Source organism: Globicephala melas, chromosome 8 (assembly GCF_963455315.2).
Source record: "Globicephala melas chromosome 8, mGloMel1.2, whole genome shotgun sequence".
NCBI classification, from domain to species: Eukaryota; Metazoa; Chordata; class Mammalia; order Artiodactyla; family Delphinidae; genus Globicephala; species Globicephala melas.
In genome coordinates, this window is record NC_083321.1 from 83,833,200 (window position 1) to 83,848,659 (window position 15,460).

General features: G+C 34.0%; 1 protein-coding gene across 1 annotated transcript in view; it reads left to right on the forward strand.

Moving 5' to 3' along the window:
* Positions 1-15,460, forward strand: part of CUL5 (cullin 5) — a 95,794-nt gene that overhangs the window by 61,028 nt on the left and 19,306 nt on the right. Inside the window, exons 8-11 of the mRNA XM_030836194.2 lie at positions 4,776-4,869; positions 6,267-6,397; positions 6,654-6,761; positions 9,648-9,712. Coding sequence (XP_030692054.1) covers positions 4,776-4,869; positions 6,267-6,397; positions 6,654-6,761; positions 9,648-9,712 — 398 coding nt within the window. The remainder of the gene's footprint in view (positions 1-4,775; positions 4,870-6,266; positions 6,398-6,653; positions 6,762-9,647; positions 9,713-15,460) is intronic.

Consider the following 15,460-nt stretch of genomic DNA (forward strand, 5'->3'; position numbering starts at 1 on the left):
ACTATCCTTTCCATTCAAGACGTATTTTTCAAATAACAAGTATATACTCAGGGTTGACTCTGTATGTAGAACTTTGGTAAATGATGGGGAGAAAAATACAAAAGAGGAATAACATGGTCCCTGCCCTCAAGAAACTGACCCTCTTGTTAAGACAAGACTCTTTGGAGATAAGGAGAGAACTCTATCAAGCAACCTCCCTTTCTTCTTTTTGCCTACATAAAATAGTTTTCTAAAGGATTTTCAATACACAGGGATCTATACCATGATTCTTCTCTTTATTTTTATTTATTTATTTATTTATTTTTTGCGGTACGCGGGCCTCTCACTGTTGTGGCCTCTCCGTCGCGGAGCACAGGCTCCGGACGCACAGGCTCAGCGGCCATGGCTCACGGGCCCAGCCGCTCCGCGGCATATGGGATCTTCCCAGACCGGGGCACGAACCCGTGTCCCCTGCATCGGCAGGCAGACTCTCAACCACTGTGCCACCAGGGAAGCCCTTCTCTTTATTTTTTAAAAAAATATTTGTTATGAAACTTTTCAAATATTTTCAGAAGTAGAGAAAATAGTATAATGAACCCCACCCTCCAAACCTAGCCAGCAACAATGATCATCATTTTGTCATACTTGCTTGGTTGATCCTTTTTTTCTTTTCTTTCCTTTTTCCCCTTTCCTCCTTTCCTATCCTTTCTTTTCCTTCCCTTCCCTTTCCTTCTTTTCTTTATTTTTTTTAAATTAAAAAAAAAATTTTTTTTTTGGCCAGGCTGTGCAACTTGCAGGATCTTAGTTCCCTGATTAGGGATTGAACCTGGGCCCTGGCAGTGAAAATGTCAAGTTCTAACCACTGGACTTCCAGGGAATTCCATCTTTTCTTTCTTTTCTCTCTTTCTTCCTTTCCTCTAGCATTTAAAGAAGTTATGATGTACATTTTTACTCTAAACACTCTATATTATAACATTACTTTTATTGCCTGTATATATTTCATCATATATATGTACTATAATATACCTAACTACTTCTCTAATGATGGGAATTTTCATTATTATTTGTTATTATTATGGTTTTTTTTAATAAATAGTACTTCCTGGAAGGTATTTACATGTTTATATCTTATATCCTGATATATTTTTAAAATCTTTATGTATACATCTTTCTTACATGTGGCATTCTATTAGAATGGAATTTCCTGGAAATGAGATTGCTGAAGCAAAGGGTATGCACCTTTTACAGATTGCTATATAAGACCAAACTGATTTTCAGAAATGTTGTTGTAATTCTGATTCCCATTAACAATATACGTGTTTATCTTTGCTGATCTGGGTTTTTTCAGTCTATTAATTTTGCCAATTTCCCAGTGTCATAGATTTTAAAATATTTTTTAACGTGCATTTAAAAATTACTAGGGGATTTCCCTGGCAGTCCAGTGGTTAAGACTCTGCGCTTCCAATGCACGGGGCGCGGGTTCGATCGCTGGTTGGGGAACTAAGATCCCACATGCTGCATGGTGCAGCCCCCCCCCAAAAAATGCTAATGAGGCTGGGTATCTTTATTTTTTTTAGGATTGACATTAATTGTTTAATTCAAGGGAATATCCATCTGCTAGTTCCTATCATTAAGAACATTGGATTTTCCACTACTTTATTCTTATTATGGACCATTTGTATTTCTTCTTTTGTGAGTTGAGGCTACTCTTTCATTATTTTACTTCTTTATTCAAAAAACCATAGTATCTTGATTTCCTATCTCTGATTTTCAAGGCCCTTCATAATTTGGCCATAACTTATTTTTCTAACTTAATACTGTCCAGTAGGAGTCATTCTACCCAATAAGGAATATTTTCTTATTCATATACTTCATTCTATTCGTTTTTTTCTTGGATTCATTCTTTTTAAGTAATGTTTTACATTTCTTTTCTGCCTATTCAAATCCTTCAGAATTCTTAAAGCCCATCTTGCGAGTCTCCCCAAATACTCTAGCCTTCATCCATTTCCTGTTATTTGAATTCCCACTGTACCAATTGTTTCTACAACTTGATTTAGTAGCAAATTATAGGCTACTTTGTTGTGTTATTTATCAAGCACCAAATGTGTTGAGTCCATGAATATATAGCTGGATGGAACACAGTCTCTGTCCTTGTGAAGTTTATTTATAGTGTAGTAATAATGTGTTTATTTCCATCTCTTTGCTTTATTGGTGAAATTGAACTTTTCATATACCTCTGTTATGTATGAAGTATGCACACATTTTAGATACACTATAGTTACATATCCCAAACTGGATTGTAAGAGCATTGAGTGTATAAACCATGTTTTATCTTCTCTATTCCTTACAACACTTAACTCATTTCTGAGCACATAGCCATTACTAAGTATATACTTGCTCTCTTAATGTAGTATCAAAAGTTGTAGGCTTGGAGTCACATACCTGGCCTCATATTACAGCTCAAGACCTTATGAACTAATTGTGTAACATTTGTAAGTTACTTAGCCTCTGTAAGCTTGTTTCCTCATATGTTAAATATCTGCTTCATAAGGTTTTCATGAGTTAAATGACATATGGGTTAATCAGATAATGTATGTAAAGCATTTACAGAGTAGGTGCTCATTAAAAGATATTTGTTATTATAATAACTTGTTTAACCTTTCAAGCTAGAAAGTGTTTCAGTAACCTTTATATCCCTAACCCCTTTCATCTAAGCAGTTACCAAATTCTGCTCAGTTTACTTCAACTATCTTGTCAATTTAGCCTCTCGTTTATGTTATGTTATGTTATGTTATGTAATGTTATGTTATGTTATGTTATTTTTTTGGTCGCACCACGTGGCTTGCAGGATCTTGGTTCTCTGACCAGGGATTGAACCGAGACCCATGGCAGTGAGAGCCCGAGTCCTAACCACTGGACACCTAGCCTCCTTGGTCTCTCCTTTAAATCCTCATTGTAACCCACAATAAGAAATACATTTTTTATTGTGACTTAGTATATGCTTTGTTTATTTGCTCATATCTGAAACAATGTTATGAAATAATATTGTTTTTGTATGTGATGCACTCTGATTTTTTTTTTGTTCTGTTCTATATTAAAAAAAAAAAAAACAAGCTGTTTCACAACAGTTTGAAACACATGACACATGATTTTTGGAGTCTGCAAAATTTGGACTACTCCTGAACTAGATTATGTTCAAGTGTAAATTTTCAGTGAAACAGAAAACAGAGATTATTTTAGAAAACAGAAAATAGAGCTTATTTTAGAAAACAGAGCTTAATCTGATTACACTTTGTTTCTTCTTCATTAGTTGTATATAGTTAGATTTACCTATTCTCTGTCGAAGGTGGGAGTGTTCCATTGTGCATATTCCAGGGCTGGTATAGAATGAGATTACTCAGTAATTGGGGCAGAGCTTCCCACCCTGGCAGAAATTTCTCAACCATTTCATATGTATGTTGTTCTTCTTAGGACAGAAATTGACATACATGGACTTTAAAGTCATTAGTGTAATTCTCATAGAGGGAGGGATCTGAAAAAATTCCTTTTATTGTGGAAATTTTTTTAACATTTTAAAAAGTGGAAACAGTGATATAATGAATCTCCATTACATAAATTTAACTTCAGTAATATAACAACATTATGTCAATTCCAAGAGGAATTTTTAGCAAAGAACTTTTAAGGCACACACAATTCCCTTCCTTAATACAGACAAATGATCTGTTTTTCAGAAGAGAGGTATCAGCCTTAATGTACCTTGTGTTAGTAATCACAACCTGTTCATTTTGATACCTGCAAGAAGAATAAATATATGACACGAAGGAGCAGTGGTGGAGTGGAGCCAGCCAGAACATTAGACCCTGACCATCTTAACTTGCAATCTTTCAACAGCCATGTTTGCCAGTCTCCCCACCACCACTCAGTACCACCTACCTTGCTGACATTAGACTGACCTTTTAAAAATGACTTGGTGGGGGAATAGAAGCTCATTACATTTATCTTCTGTTTAAAACCTTCCCTACCTATAGAGTAAAATCCCAAACCATAAGTTTTCATTCATAATCTGGCTCCAGTCTACCTTTCTCTCCCACTCTCTTCATATTCAGCTTTTTTTTCTTAGAATACCCAATCCATTTTAAGATTTGTACTTTTCAATATCCAATTTAGATTTCTTCTTGTGGATGAGACCTTTTTAACTACCCAGAAAAAAATAGTAGTTCCTTTGTTTGTTTCTGTTTGTGTGTGTGTGTGTTTTGCCACTTAACTGAGTTGTATTTATTAAAGTTTGCTTCCCTCCCCACCCTCAATAAGACAGTGATCTTCTCCAAAGCAGAGGTTATAGCTTATTCTTTGTATCCTAACACTTCTTTGGTGCTCACAGCAATGAAACCTACTATGTGTTGAATGGATGTTCATACTTCTAGCATTTTAGAATCTAATTCCAACACAGGTTCTCTCCAGATGAGAGTTCATTAAAGTTTAGTTTTTCAGTTTGTTTTGTAGATTAAAAAGTTTTTTCTCCTCCCCTTGTTGGGGACTTTCATTAAAATTTCTAAAAAGAACCTAAGTTCTATAGCCTTTTCCTTAGGGGGAAGTATGCTTTGGTAAACTAAAATAGAGTATCCATCTTCAGTAATCCTCTAGTAAAGGTAAGTAAAATCTACTTTCAGTATTCTTAGTTTTTTGCTGTTGTTGAACATTGTGGTTTTGTGGGACTATGAAGCAAAATGGAGTGGAATAGATCTGTGCCTTATTGTTGCTTATAATAGCCTTGACCAATTTTTGATGTATTTCAGCTCATGGAATGCTGTGTAAATGCCCTGGTGACATCCTTTAAAGAGACTATCTTAGCAGAGTGCCAAGGCATGATCAAGAGAAATGAAACTGAAAGTAGGTAAAACATCACATAAAGTTCTCATACTCTTTTAAGAGGATATCTTTGAAGCACATCACTTTTAATAAATTGCTGTTAGATCATTCTTTTATACATAGGTATTTTTGTTATGGCAAACTGCGTAAAGAAAATGATAAAAATATTTAGCATAGTTAGAAACACTGTAAAGAAAATCTTCTTTATAAACTTATATTTTAAGCATTTCTCCCCGTTATGTATCAGTATGTTTGTGTGCGTTCACATGCGAATTTCAATTTGTTCCCAAAAGTAGGACGCTACTTTTAAAGGCTAATTTAAATGGTAAACGTATGGTATAGGATAGAACTAGGTATTTTGACTTTTGTGTGGAACCTTGTGGCAAATATTTTTAAAAAGTAATAAAACACTCTATGTTGGTAATCTTCATCCCTCTCCCCCAAAATATCTTATAATTTAAGATTTCTGAAGTGTATTTTTTATTACTTAAATGTTATTTTTTTATTACTTAAATATGATAAAGTTTTGTTTTGGGAGGTAACAAGTACATTAATACCAAAAAGCATACAGTAAAAATTACCCATATACTTACTACTCAGAGACAACCACTTTTAACGTTTTGATGTATTACTCTCTAGATTTCATTGCATAAAATTGCAAGGTCCTATTTAATCTCTAGTTGTCTTTCAAGTACGTTTTTCAGTTCACTTAAGTCTTACACTCTTCAGAAGTATTTTGGAGTAAAAGCAAGTTTCTCATTTGGCATAAATGAAATATTTGAATTTATGTATGCCAAACTAAGTAGAGTTATGTCTGATCCAAGGTGGACTCACTTCAGAAGGATTTATTTAGTGGTAACCATTCTGTGAGGTAAGATTATTGTGAAGGTCAATTAAATGGGTTAATAGGAGAAAGTGCTTTTTGCAAACTGAAAAATTCTTTATGAATACAGTTGTATATTACTTTGTTACTCTGAACAATCTGAGAACATTATTTTACCCCTTAGTGATGTGACTGTGTATTGTGTATTTAACATTGCATCTACTTTATGAAATGTAACTAATTTTCTGTGTAGACTTTTGTATTTCTTAGAATAAATATATTCCATTGCATTGAAGGTCAAATGACTCACCTTTTAAGAGGAGTTGGGTTTTGCAGTGTGTGATCACTTTAATTAGAGTTTCTTTTAAAAATAATTTTTGTCAGACTGATATGGTAGATCAGGAAGTTATAGTACTTAACGATAACAAGTCCTAAACTAGTCTGCACCCACAGAATACTATTAAAGCTATCAACTTCCAGCTAATATTTCCCCACACTCTTATTATCATAGGCATTCTAGATCCATGATACAAATCAAAGAGAAAGTCTGTTCTGATGGATGAAATGATTACATGGGTGTGTTCTATCGTTTCAGAATTACATTTGATGTTTTCATTAATGGACAAAGTTCCTAATGGGATAGAGCCAATGTTGAAAGACTTGGAGGAACATATCATCAGTGCAGGCCTGGCAGATATGGTAGCAGCTGCTGAAACTATTACTACTGTAAGTTCTCCTCAATGACAATGATAGATATATATCAAAGTTATTTTGTAAATGCAGGATAAGGTATTTAAAATCGGGTATTTTAAATTGATGGCAAAACAGTAATGCTGGAACACCTTTCTTAATAAGAAAAAAATATTTCAGAAAAGTTACCAAATTTTAAAGCTATAGTGTGTTATGAGAATTATGTTTATATTTTCTCATTTTTTGTATTTTATTTTTAAACTCAACTTAATATACAACACTTTATTTTTAGGACTCTGAGAAATATGTTGAGCAGTTACTTACACTGTTTAATAGATTTAGTAGACTTGTCAAAGAAGCTTTTCAAGATGATCCACGATTTCTTACTGCAAGAGACAAGGTATATATTCCTGTATGTTAACACTTGTCATAATTTAATTTTAATAAGAAACTTGCATCATGATGCTATTAAATTACAAACTAAAAAACCTAGCAACTTTGATTTTTCATCAGTGGAGGGCAACCATATTATATTTGGTTTCTCATATGCTTTTGTAAGCATTGGGTATGCTTGTGAACCAGAATTTAGCTAGAAAGTTGCTTTCTTAATTTTTCAAGAGTCTTCCTGTTTTTGAATATTATTGATTATTGAATTCTTATTCATCCTTCCTTTAAGACTCAGCTCAAAGTATACTTCTCCTGGAATTTCCTTGATACTCTGCCTCCCCCACATCCTATCCCAAGCAGAATTGATTTCTCTGTCCTGTTTCCTTTCATAGGGCTCTTGTGAGAGTTGTATCACATTTATTCTTGCTTTCCATACCTTCTTTCCCATCATTATAGTCTAGGATAATGATAATGAAACAGTATTATCCTTAGAGTCATTATCTTTTTATTATTTTAAAATAAATTTATTTATTTTATTATATTATTTATTTATTTAATTTTGGCTGCGTTGGGTCTTCATTGCTTCACGTGGGCTTTCTCTAGTTGCGGTGAGCGGGGGCTACTCTTCGTTGTGGTGCACTGGCTTCTCCTTGAGGTGGCTTCTCTTGTTGCGGAGCATGGGCTCTAGGTGTGCGGGCTTCAGTAGTTGTGGCGCGAGGGCTCAGTAGTTGTGGCTCACGGGCTATAGAGCGCAGGCTCAGTAGTTGTGGTGCACGGGCTTAGTTGCTCCGCGGCATGTGAGATCTTCCCAGAGCAGGGCTCGAACCCGTGTTCCCTGCATTGGCAGGTGGATTCTTGACCACTGCACCACCAGGGAAGCCCCGTATCTTTTTAAATATCATAAACCTATCACTAGAATTACCATTAGTTTTTCCCCCTCTTCAACTACCTTTCCTTACTTCCCAAGTGAAATTATTTTCTAGACTCTAAAAACACAATCAACTTTCTCCAGTAGCATTTTTTAAAAATTACTGTCTACCTTTAGATAAATATTTGGGTAGAAAGAAAGGTAGATAGGTAGGTACCTAGGTAGATAAAGTAGGAAAAGGGTTAAGGGAGTATGGAGGTAATGAGATCATTTGAAATATTAAATTGAGTGGCCTGCAAAGGGCTTTATATGAGGTGACATTCAAATCAAGATTGAAGTTGATTAAGGAATATGTCATGTGGCTCTCTGAGGGAATAATACTCTAGTCTGAGGGGAGAGCAAATGCAGAGGCTCTAAGGCAGGATTATACCTGTCATGTTCCAGAACCAGAGAAGAAAGAGATCATTGTGGCCAGAGTGGATTGAGTGAGGGGGAGAATAGTAGGAAATCAGAGATAAGTAGTCAGAGATAACAGGAGGCCAGATCATGTAAGACTGAGCCATGGTAAGGAGTTTCATTTGTACTCTGAGTAGGATAGAAAGTCATAGAAATATCTTGAACCAAATGACAGGATCTGACTTACATTTTTATCAGGATCACCTGCCTGCTGCAAAAAGAATAGACTGAAGGGGGCAAGAGAGGAAGCAAGGAAATGGGTTAAGAATCGATTTAAGTAATTCAGTTAAGTAATGATGGAAGCTCTGCCCAGAACGATAGTAGGTGAAGGTAGTCAAAAGTGGTTGGATTTTGATTATATTGTAAAAATAGGCTATACAGGACTTGCTAATGGAATCAGATGTGGAATGTGATAGAAAGATATCAGTCAAGGATGACACTCAGATTTTTGTTCTGATCCATTAGAAGTATATGCTTGCTGAGATGAGGGAAGATGAAGACTTTGTGAGAAGCAGGTTTTGGGGAGATGGTTGAAGAGAGATTAGGAACTCAGTTCTGGACAAGTTAACTTTGAAATGCTTGTTAAACATCCATATGGCAACATCAAATCTGGAGCTTAAGGGAGGGGACGGGCCTGCAAAAATAAATCTGGGAGCTTCAGCATATAGATGGTTTTTAAAGCACTGACAGTGGCTATGATCTCCAGAGTAAGAGTGAAGATAGCAAAGAGAAGAGATCCAAGGACTGGTCTGGGGCATTTTAAAATTAGTTATCATAACGATAAGGAACCAGCCATCTTTCCTGAGGAGAGAGACGAATGAGTGGAATGACCAGGAGAGTGCTGTGCTAGAAAACAAGTGGAAAAAGCACTTTCCAGGAGGAGGGCAGGATCTGCTGTTTTAAAATGCTGCTGATAGGTCAGATAAGATGGGGATTAACCATTGTCTTCAGCAACATGGAGGTTGACAAGAATGATTAGTTGGAGTAGTAGTGTGAAAGCCTGTTTAGAACAGTTTCAGATAAGAATGGTAGTAGAGAAATTAGCGACAGTGAGTTAGATAATTCTTCTAGGAGTTTAGCTTAGAGAGAGAGAAATATGGGGAAGTAGCTGAAGGTGGACAAAGCCAAGAGAGAGTTTTTAAGATTTAAAGAATAATATGTATGCATATTGAGGCTGTAGAAATAATGGAGGGGGAAAAATTGATGATACAGGAGAAAAAGGAGGGAATTCTGATTACTTTGGTTTTCTCAGTGAATTAGGAAGCCACATCATCAGCTGAGAGTATGCATGGGAGAGGAAATACTGGAGGTTTGAAGAGAAAGGAGGTGGTATGAAAATGTTTTCTAGGAGAATGTGTGGATAAGAGAAAATGTTATGGTTGTCATGCAGCATTAATACCTCACTTGAGAATAATGATAATCATGACATGAGAAAGAGCATGTTGAAATCATTGACTTGGCCAGATACATCATTAAAAATAAAAACTAATTTGTATTTTATGTATTTTTAGAATTATAATTATCTATTTTAAGTATTAAAAATAATGTTCGTATCTTATTTTATATTATTTGTAGGCATATAAAGCAGTTGTTAATGATGCTACCATATTTAAACTTGAATTACCTTTGAAGCAGAAAGGGTAAGTCTTTTAAATCATATGTTTAAAATTTTTACATTAAAATTCTTAAATTTTTTGGAGTGTATTATATGTTATTGGATATGCAAAGTGCCCTGTTTCCCTAATCCTATCAGGTTTGTTTTTCATTTTTTTAACTTTTATGATTTTTCCGCCTTTGATTATTAAAAATTCTGTCTTGATTTTAAATTTTATATTATCTCCTCTATGACCAAAGAATGTTGACCTTATTTTTTTAAGTAAAAAACGTTTTGTTCTTAATCTTTTTGAATCTCTTCTTGATTTTTCCCTCCTCGTTATTCACCAAAGTTATTTTATAACCTACAAAAGCATAGAATATGACTCTATTCACCATACTGATTTTAAGGGAAATCAATTTTAATGTAAATTTTTTTATATTTTTTTTAGTTGATCTCTCATTGGTGAGATCTCAATCTCAAGTAAGATAGATTTATTTGTGCTACTATTACAGAAAATCTGAAAATGAAAAGTTAATGAAATATTAATTAATCTGAGCTAGTTATAGTATCTTCAGAGTTGTACTAAGTAGTGCTAAAGGTTAATTGGAAAAACTTCTTTCTTAATCTTAAATAAATTTTATACACAATGCTAAAATATTCAAAAATAGCATTTCTCAAGAAGGAAAAGTAATTGTTCAGGGCTTTGTTGTTTTTTTTTAAAAATCATTTTCATTTTGTATTTTTTTGAACCGTGTAAGTTATTTGAGTGCCATCACAGTGGAAGACACCTACCTGGGTCATACAGTTTTATTGGCATTGTTTAGAAGGGCATTTATTGTGTTCTCTTTATAAATATGAAACATATAACACTACATCTTGGAGATCTCTTCATGTGAATACATAAAGGTCTTACTTATTCTCCACTACTCCCAGCATTTTTTAATGAAAATATTCAAACTGAAGAGTAAAGTCACTCTGTTGCTTTATTTATATGTATATGTATCTTTATATGTATATTTATATATATATATGTATATTTATTTATATGTATCTCCCTATACATCCATCAGTCAACTTTTAAATGCATTTCAAAAGAAGTTGCAAGCATCAGTAAACTTTGCTCCCTAAACACTTTAGCATGCAGTCATTAATTGAATTTTGTGTTTGTTTTGAGGTAAAATTTACCTACAGTCATATCCATAAATCATATCTTAGGTGTATAATTTTGTCAGATTTGACAAATGCCTACATCCCTATTAAGATACACAGTATCTTCATCATCCTTGAGAATTACCTTATGTCCATTCCCAATCAGTTCCACCTCCTTCCAGAAGGCAACTATTGTTCTGATTATTTCAACATAGGTTAGTTTTGCCTGATCTAGGACTACATATAAATGGAATTCATACAATATGTACTTTTTGTGTACAGCTTTTTTCAACTCAGCATAGTGTTTTTAAGATTTATCCATGTTTTTTTGTATCACAGTGGTTTGCTTTCCAAAGTGGTTGTACTGTTTTACACTCCCACCAGCAAAGTATAAGAATACCACTTAATCCGTGTTCTCGCCAGTGTTTAGTGTTGTCATTTTAATTTTAGTCATTCTGGATGTATGTAGTATTATCTCAGTATAGTTTTGATTCCCATTTCCCTCATGTCTATTGATATTGAACACTTTTTTGGTATTTTTGGTACTCTTATTTTCTTTAAAAAGTGTTCAGATTTTTTGCCTGTTTTTTTTCTATTGGGTTGTTCCTTTTTAGTAGTGAGCTGTGAGTCCTTATATATTCTGTATGTAGGTCCTTTATAAGATATATGCTTTTCTTTTGTGGATTTTGCTTTCTATGTTTTGTCTAGGAAACCTTTGTCTACCTCTGACACTAGGACAAGATAACCTTCTGTTTTCTTCTAGAAGCTTTATAATTTTTAGCTTTCATATTTACATTTAAGAGCCACCTTAAATTGATATTTGCATATAGTGTAAGTTAGGGATTAACTTTCGTTTTTTTCTTTTCTGTATGGATAGCAAGTGGTTTCATCACCATTTGTTGGAAATACTTCCCATTCCCTACTGGGTTGCTTTAGTGTCTTATGTAAAAAATCAAGTGACTTAAAAATATGTATGTTTTTCTGGACTTTCTATTCTATTCCATTGAATTAAATGGGTATCCTTTGGCCATTACAAACAGCCATGATTAATATAGTTCTGCAGTAAGTCTTTAAGTCAGCTGGTATAACTTTGTTCTTTTTTTTCCTTGAGTGCTTTTGATATTCTGGTATTTTGCTAGTATATAAAAATATGGTTGATTTTTGTATATTGATCTTACCTCCTGTTACCTTATTAAAGTTATTAGTTCTAGTAGTTCTTTTTTAGATTTCTTGAGATTTTCTATGTAAAAAATCATGTAATCTTTGAATAAGGCAGCTTTATTTCTTCCTTTCTCATCTTTATACCAGTTATTTCTTTTTCTGGATTGATGCACTGGCTAGGATCATAAGTACAGTATTGAACAGAAGTAGTGAGAGTGGGCATCCTTGCCTTTTTTGGCAAGCTTAGGGGAAAAGCCTTAATATTTTGTCATTAAGTACAAAGTTAGGTGAGGGTTTTTCATAGATGCCTTTAATTGGGTTTTTTTAAATTCCTAATTTGCTGAAAGTTTGATAATGAATGGGTGTTGACTTATTAAATGCTTTTTCTGTCTTAAAATGACCAGAAGGTTTTTCTTCCTTATTCTTTTGATGTGGTGAAATACATTGATTTGGGGGAGGGGTGTGGGGAGATAGAAGAGAGATTTATTTAAAGGAATTGGCTTATGTAATTGTGGTGGCTGGCAAATCCAAAGTTTGTAGGGCAGGCTAGCAGGCTGGAAATTCTTGGGCAGGAATTATTATACATCTTTGGGCAGAATTTCTTCTCAGAAAGAAACCTGAGGGAAACATCAGTTCTGCTTTTTAATTTTTATTTTATATTGGAGTATAGTTGATTTACAATGTTGTGTTAGTTTCAGGTGTACAGCAAAGTGATTAAGTTATACATATACATATATCCATTCTTTTTCAGACTTTTTTCCCATTTAGGTTATTACAGAATATTGAGTAGAGTTCCCTGTGCTATAGAGTGGGTCCTGTTGATTATTTATATATATGTGTATGTGTGTGTGTATATATATATATATATATATATATATATACACCATATATATATGGTAGTGTGTATATGTTAATCCTAGACACCTGATTTATTCCCCCCCCCACACACACATTTCCCCTTTCATAACCGTAAGTGTTTTTGAAGTCTGTGAGTCTCTTTGTTTTATAAATAAGTTTGATTAATTTTTTTTAGATTTCACATGTAAGTGATATCATATAATATTTGTCTGACTTACTTCACTTAATATGATAATTTCTAGGTCCATCCATGTTGCTGCAAATGGCATTATTTCATTCTTTGTTATGGCTGAGTAATATTCCATTGTATATATATAACACATCTTCTTTATCCATTCCTCTTTTGATGGACATTTAGGTTTCTTCCATGTCCTGGCTATTGTAAATAGTGCTGCAGTGAACATTGGGGTCCATGTATCTTTTCAAATTATGGTTTTCTCTGGACATATGCCCAAGAGTGGGATTGCTGGGTCATGTGGTAGCTCTATTTTTAGTTTTTCAAGGAGCCTCCATACTGTTCTCCATAGTGGTTGTATCAATTTACATTCCCACCAACAGTGCAAGAGGGTTCCCTTTTCTCCACACCCTCTCCAGTATTTATTGTTTGTAGACTTTTTGATGATGGCCATTCTGACTGGTGATATTGTATTTTTGATTTGCATTTCTCTAATAATTAGCAATGTTGAGCATTTTTTCATGTGTTTTTTGGCCATCTGTATGTCTTTTTTGGAGAAATGTCTGTTTAGATCTTCTGCCCATTTTTTGATTGGGTTGTTTGTTTTTTTTGATATTGAGCTTCATGAGCTGTTTGTATATTTTAGAGATTAATCCCTTGTCAAGTCACTTCATTTGCAAATATTTTCTCCCATTCTGTGGATTGTCTTTTCATTTTGTTTATGGTTTCCTTTGCTATGTAAAAGTTTTTAAGTTTAATTAGGTCCCATTTGTTTATTTTTGTTTTTATTTTCATTACTCTAGAAGGTAGATCCAAAAAAGATATTGCTGCAATTTATGTCAAACAGTGTTCTGCCTGTGTTTTCCTCTAAGAGTTTTATAGTGTCCAGTCTTACATTTAGGTCTTTAATCCATTTGGAGTTTATTTTTGTGTATGGTGTTAGAGAGTGTTCTAATTTCATTTTTTTACATGTAGCTGTCCAGTTTTCCCAGCACCACTTATTGAAGAGACTGTCTTTCCTCCATTGTATATTCTTGCCTCCTTTGTCATAGATTAATTGACCATAGGTGCATGGGTTTATTTCTGGGCTTTCTATCCTGCTCCATGGATCTATATTTCTGTTTTCGTGCCAGTACCAGACTGTTTTGATGACTGTAGCTTTGTAATATAGTCTGAAGTCAGGGAGCCTGATTCCTTCAGTTCCGTTTTTCTTCTTCAGGATACATTGATTTTTTTTAAGAAAACATTTAACCAAGGTTGAATTCTTGGGATAAATTCTACTTGGTCGTGCTGTATTATTCTCTTTATATATTCCTGGATTTAATTTGCCAGTGTTTTGTTAAATATTTTTTGTCTATATTTGTGGATTTACCATTTTCTTTCTGGCCTTTGTGCCTTGTACAATTTTCATTTTTTTGATATTTGTCCTTTTCTGGTTTCAGGATTATGCTGGCCTCAAAAAGTATTGAGAGTTATTCCCTCCTTTTGTATGTTTTAAAAGAATTAGTTTAATTGACATTACTTCTTCCTTAAATGTTTGGTAGAATTCATTAGTAAAACCATTTGGGTCGGGAGTTTTCTCTGTGGGCAGGTACTGATCACAAGTTCGATTTCTTTAATAGATACAGGCTTTTCAAAATTTTAAATTTAATCTAGTTGTAGTTTTGGTGAAGTGGTGCTTTACAAGGAATCTTTTCTTCTCAGTTGTCGAAATAACGTACATATAGTTGTAAGTTTATTATCCTTTTCTCTTTGGAAATACATTAAAACTTTTTTTTCTGGAACCATTTGAGAGTAAGTTGCTCATTATTCCAAGTACACTAGTGTATATTTTCTACAAATATAATCACAATACAACTATCAAAGTCAGAAAATTGTCTTTGATGCATAATAACCATCTACTCCTCAGATCCCTTTAAATTTATTGATAATGTTGTATTTTTTATAGCAGAAGGATCCATCACAGAATCATGTGTTGCATTTAGTTCTTATATTCCTATTTCTTTGGTGTGGAACTGTCTCTCTTCTGACTCTCATTATCTTGACATTTTGAAGATTACAGTCCAATTATTTTGTAGGATGTCCCTTAGTGTGAGTTAATCTGATGTTTTTTATGATTAGATTCAGGTTTGCATCTTTGGCAGAAGTGAAAGTTTATTATTCTCATTGAATCTTTTTTTTGGCCACGCCACATGGCTTGCTGGATCCTAGTTCTCTGACCAGGGATTGAACCTGGGCCCTCAGCAGTGATAGCATGGAGTCATAACCCCTGGACCACCAGGGACTTCCGTCATTGCATCTTATGTGAGGGAGGGTGCATGATTTTGATTTATCCCAGTACTGATTTAGTTTAGTTTGATTACCTAATTAAGTTGGTATATGCCAGACTTATCCACTCATTCTTTTTCTTTTTGTAATTAAGTATTTTTTGACAGGTACTTTAAAACT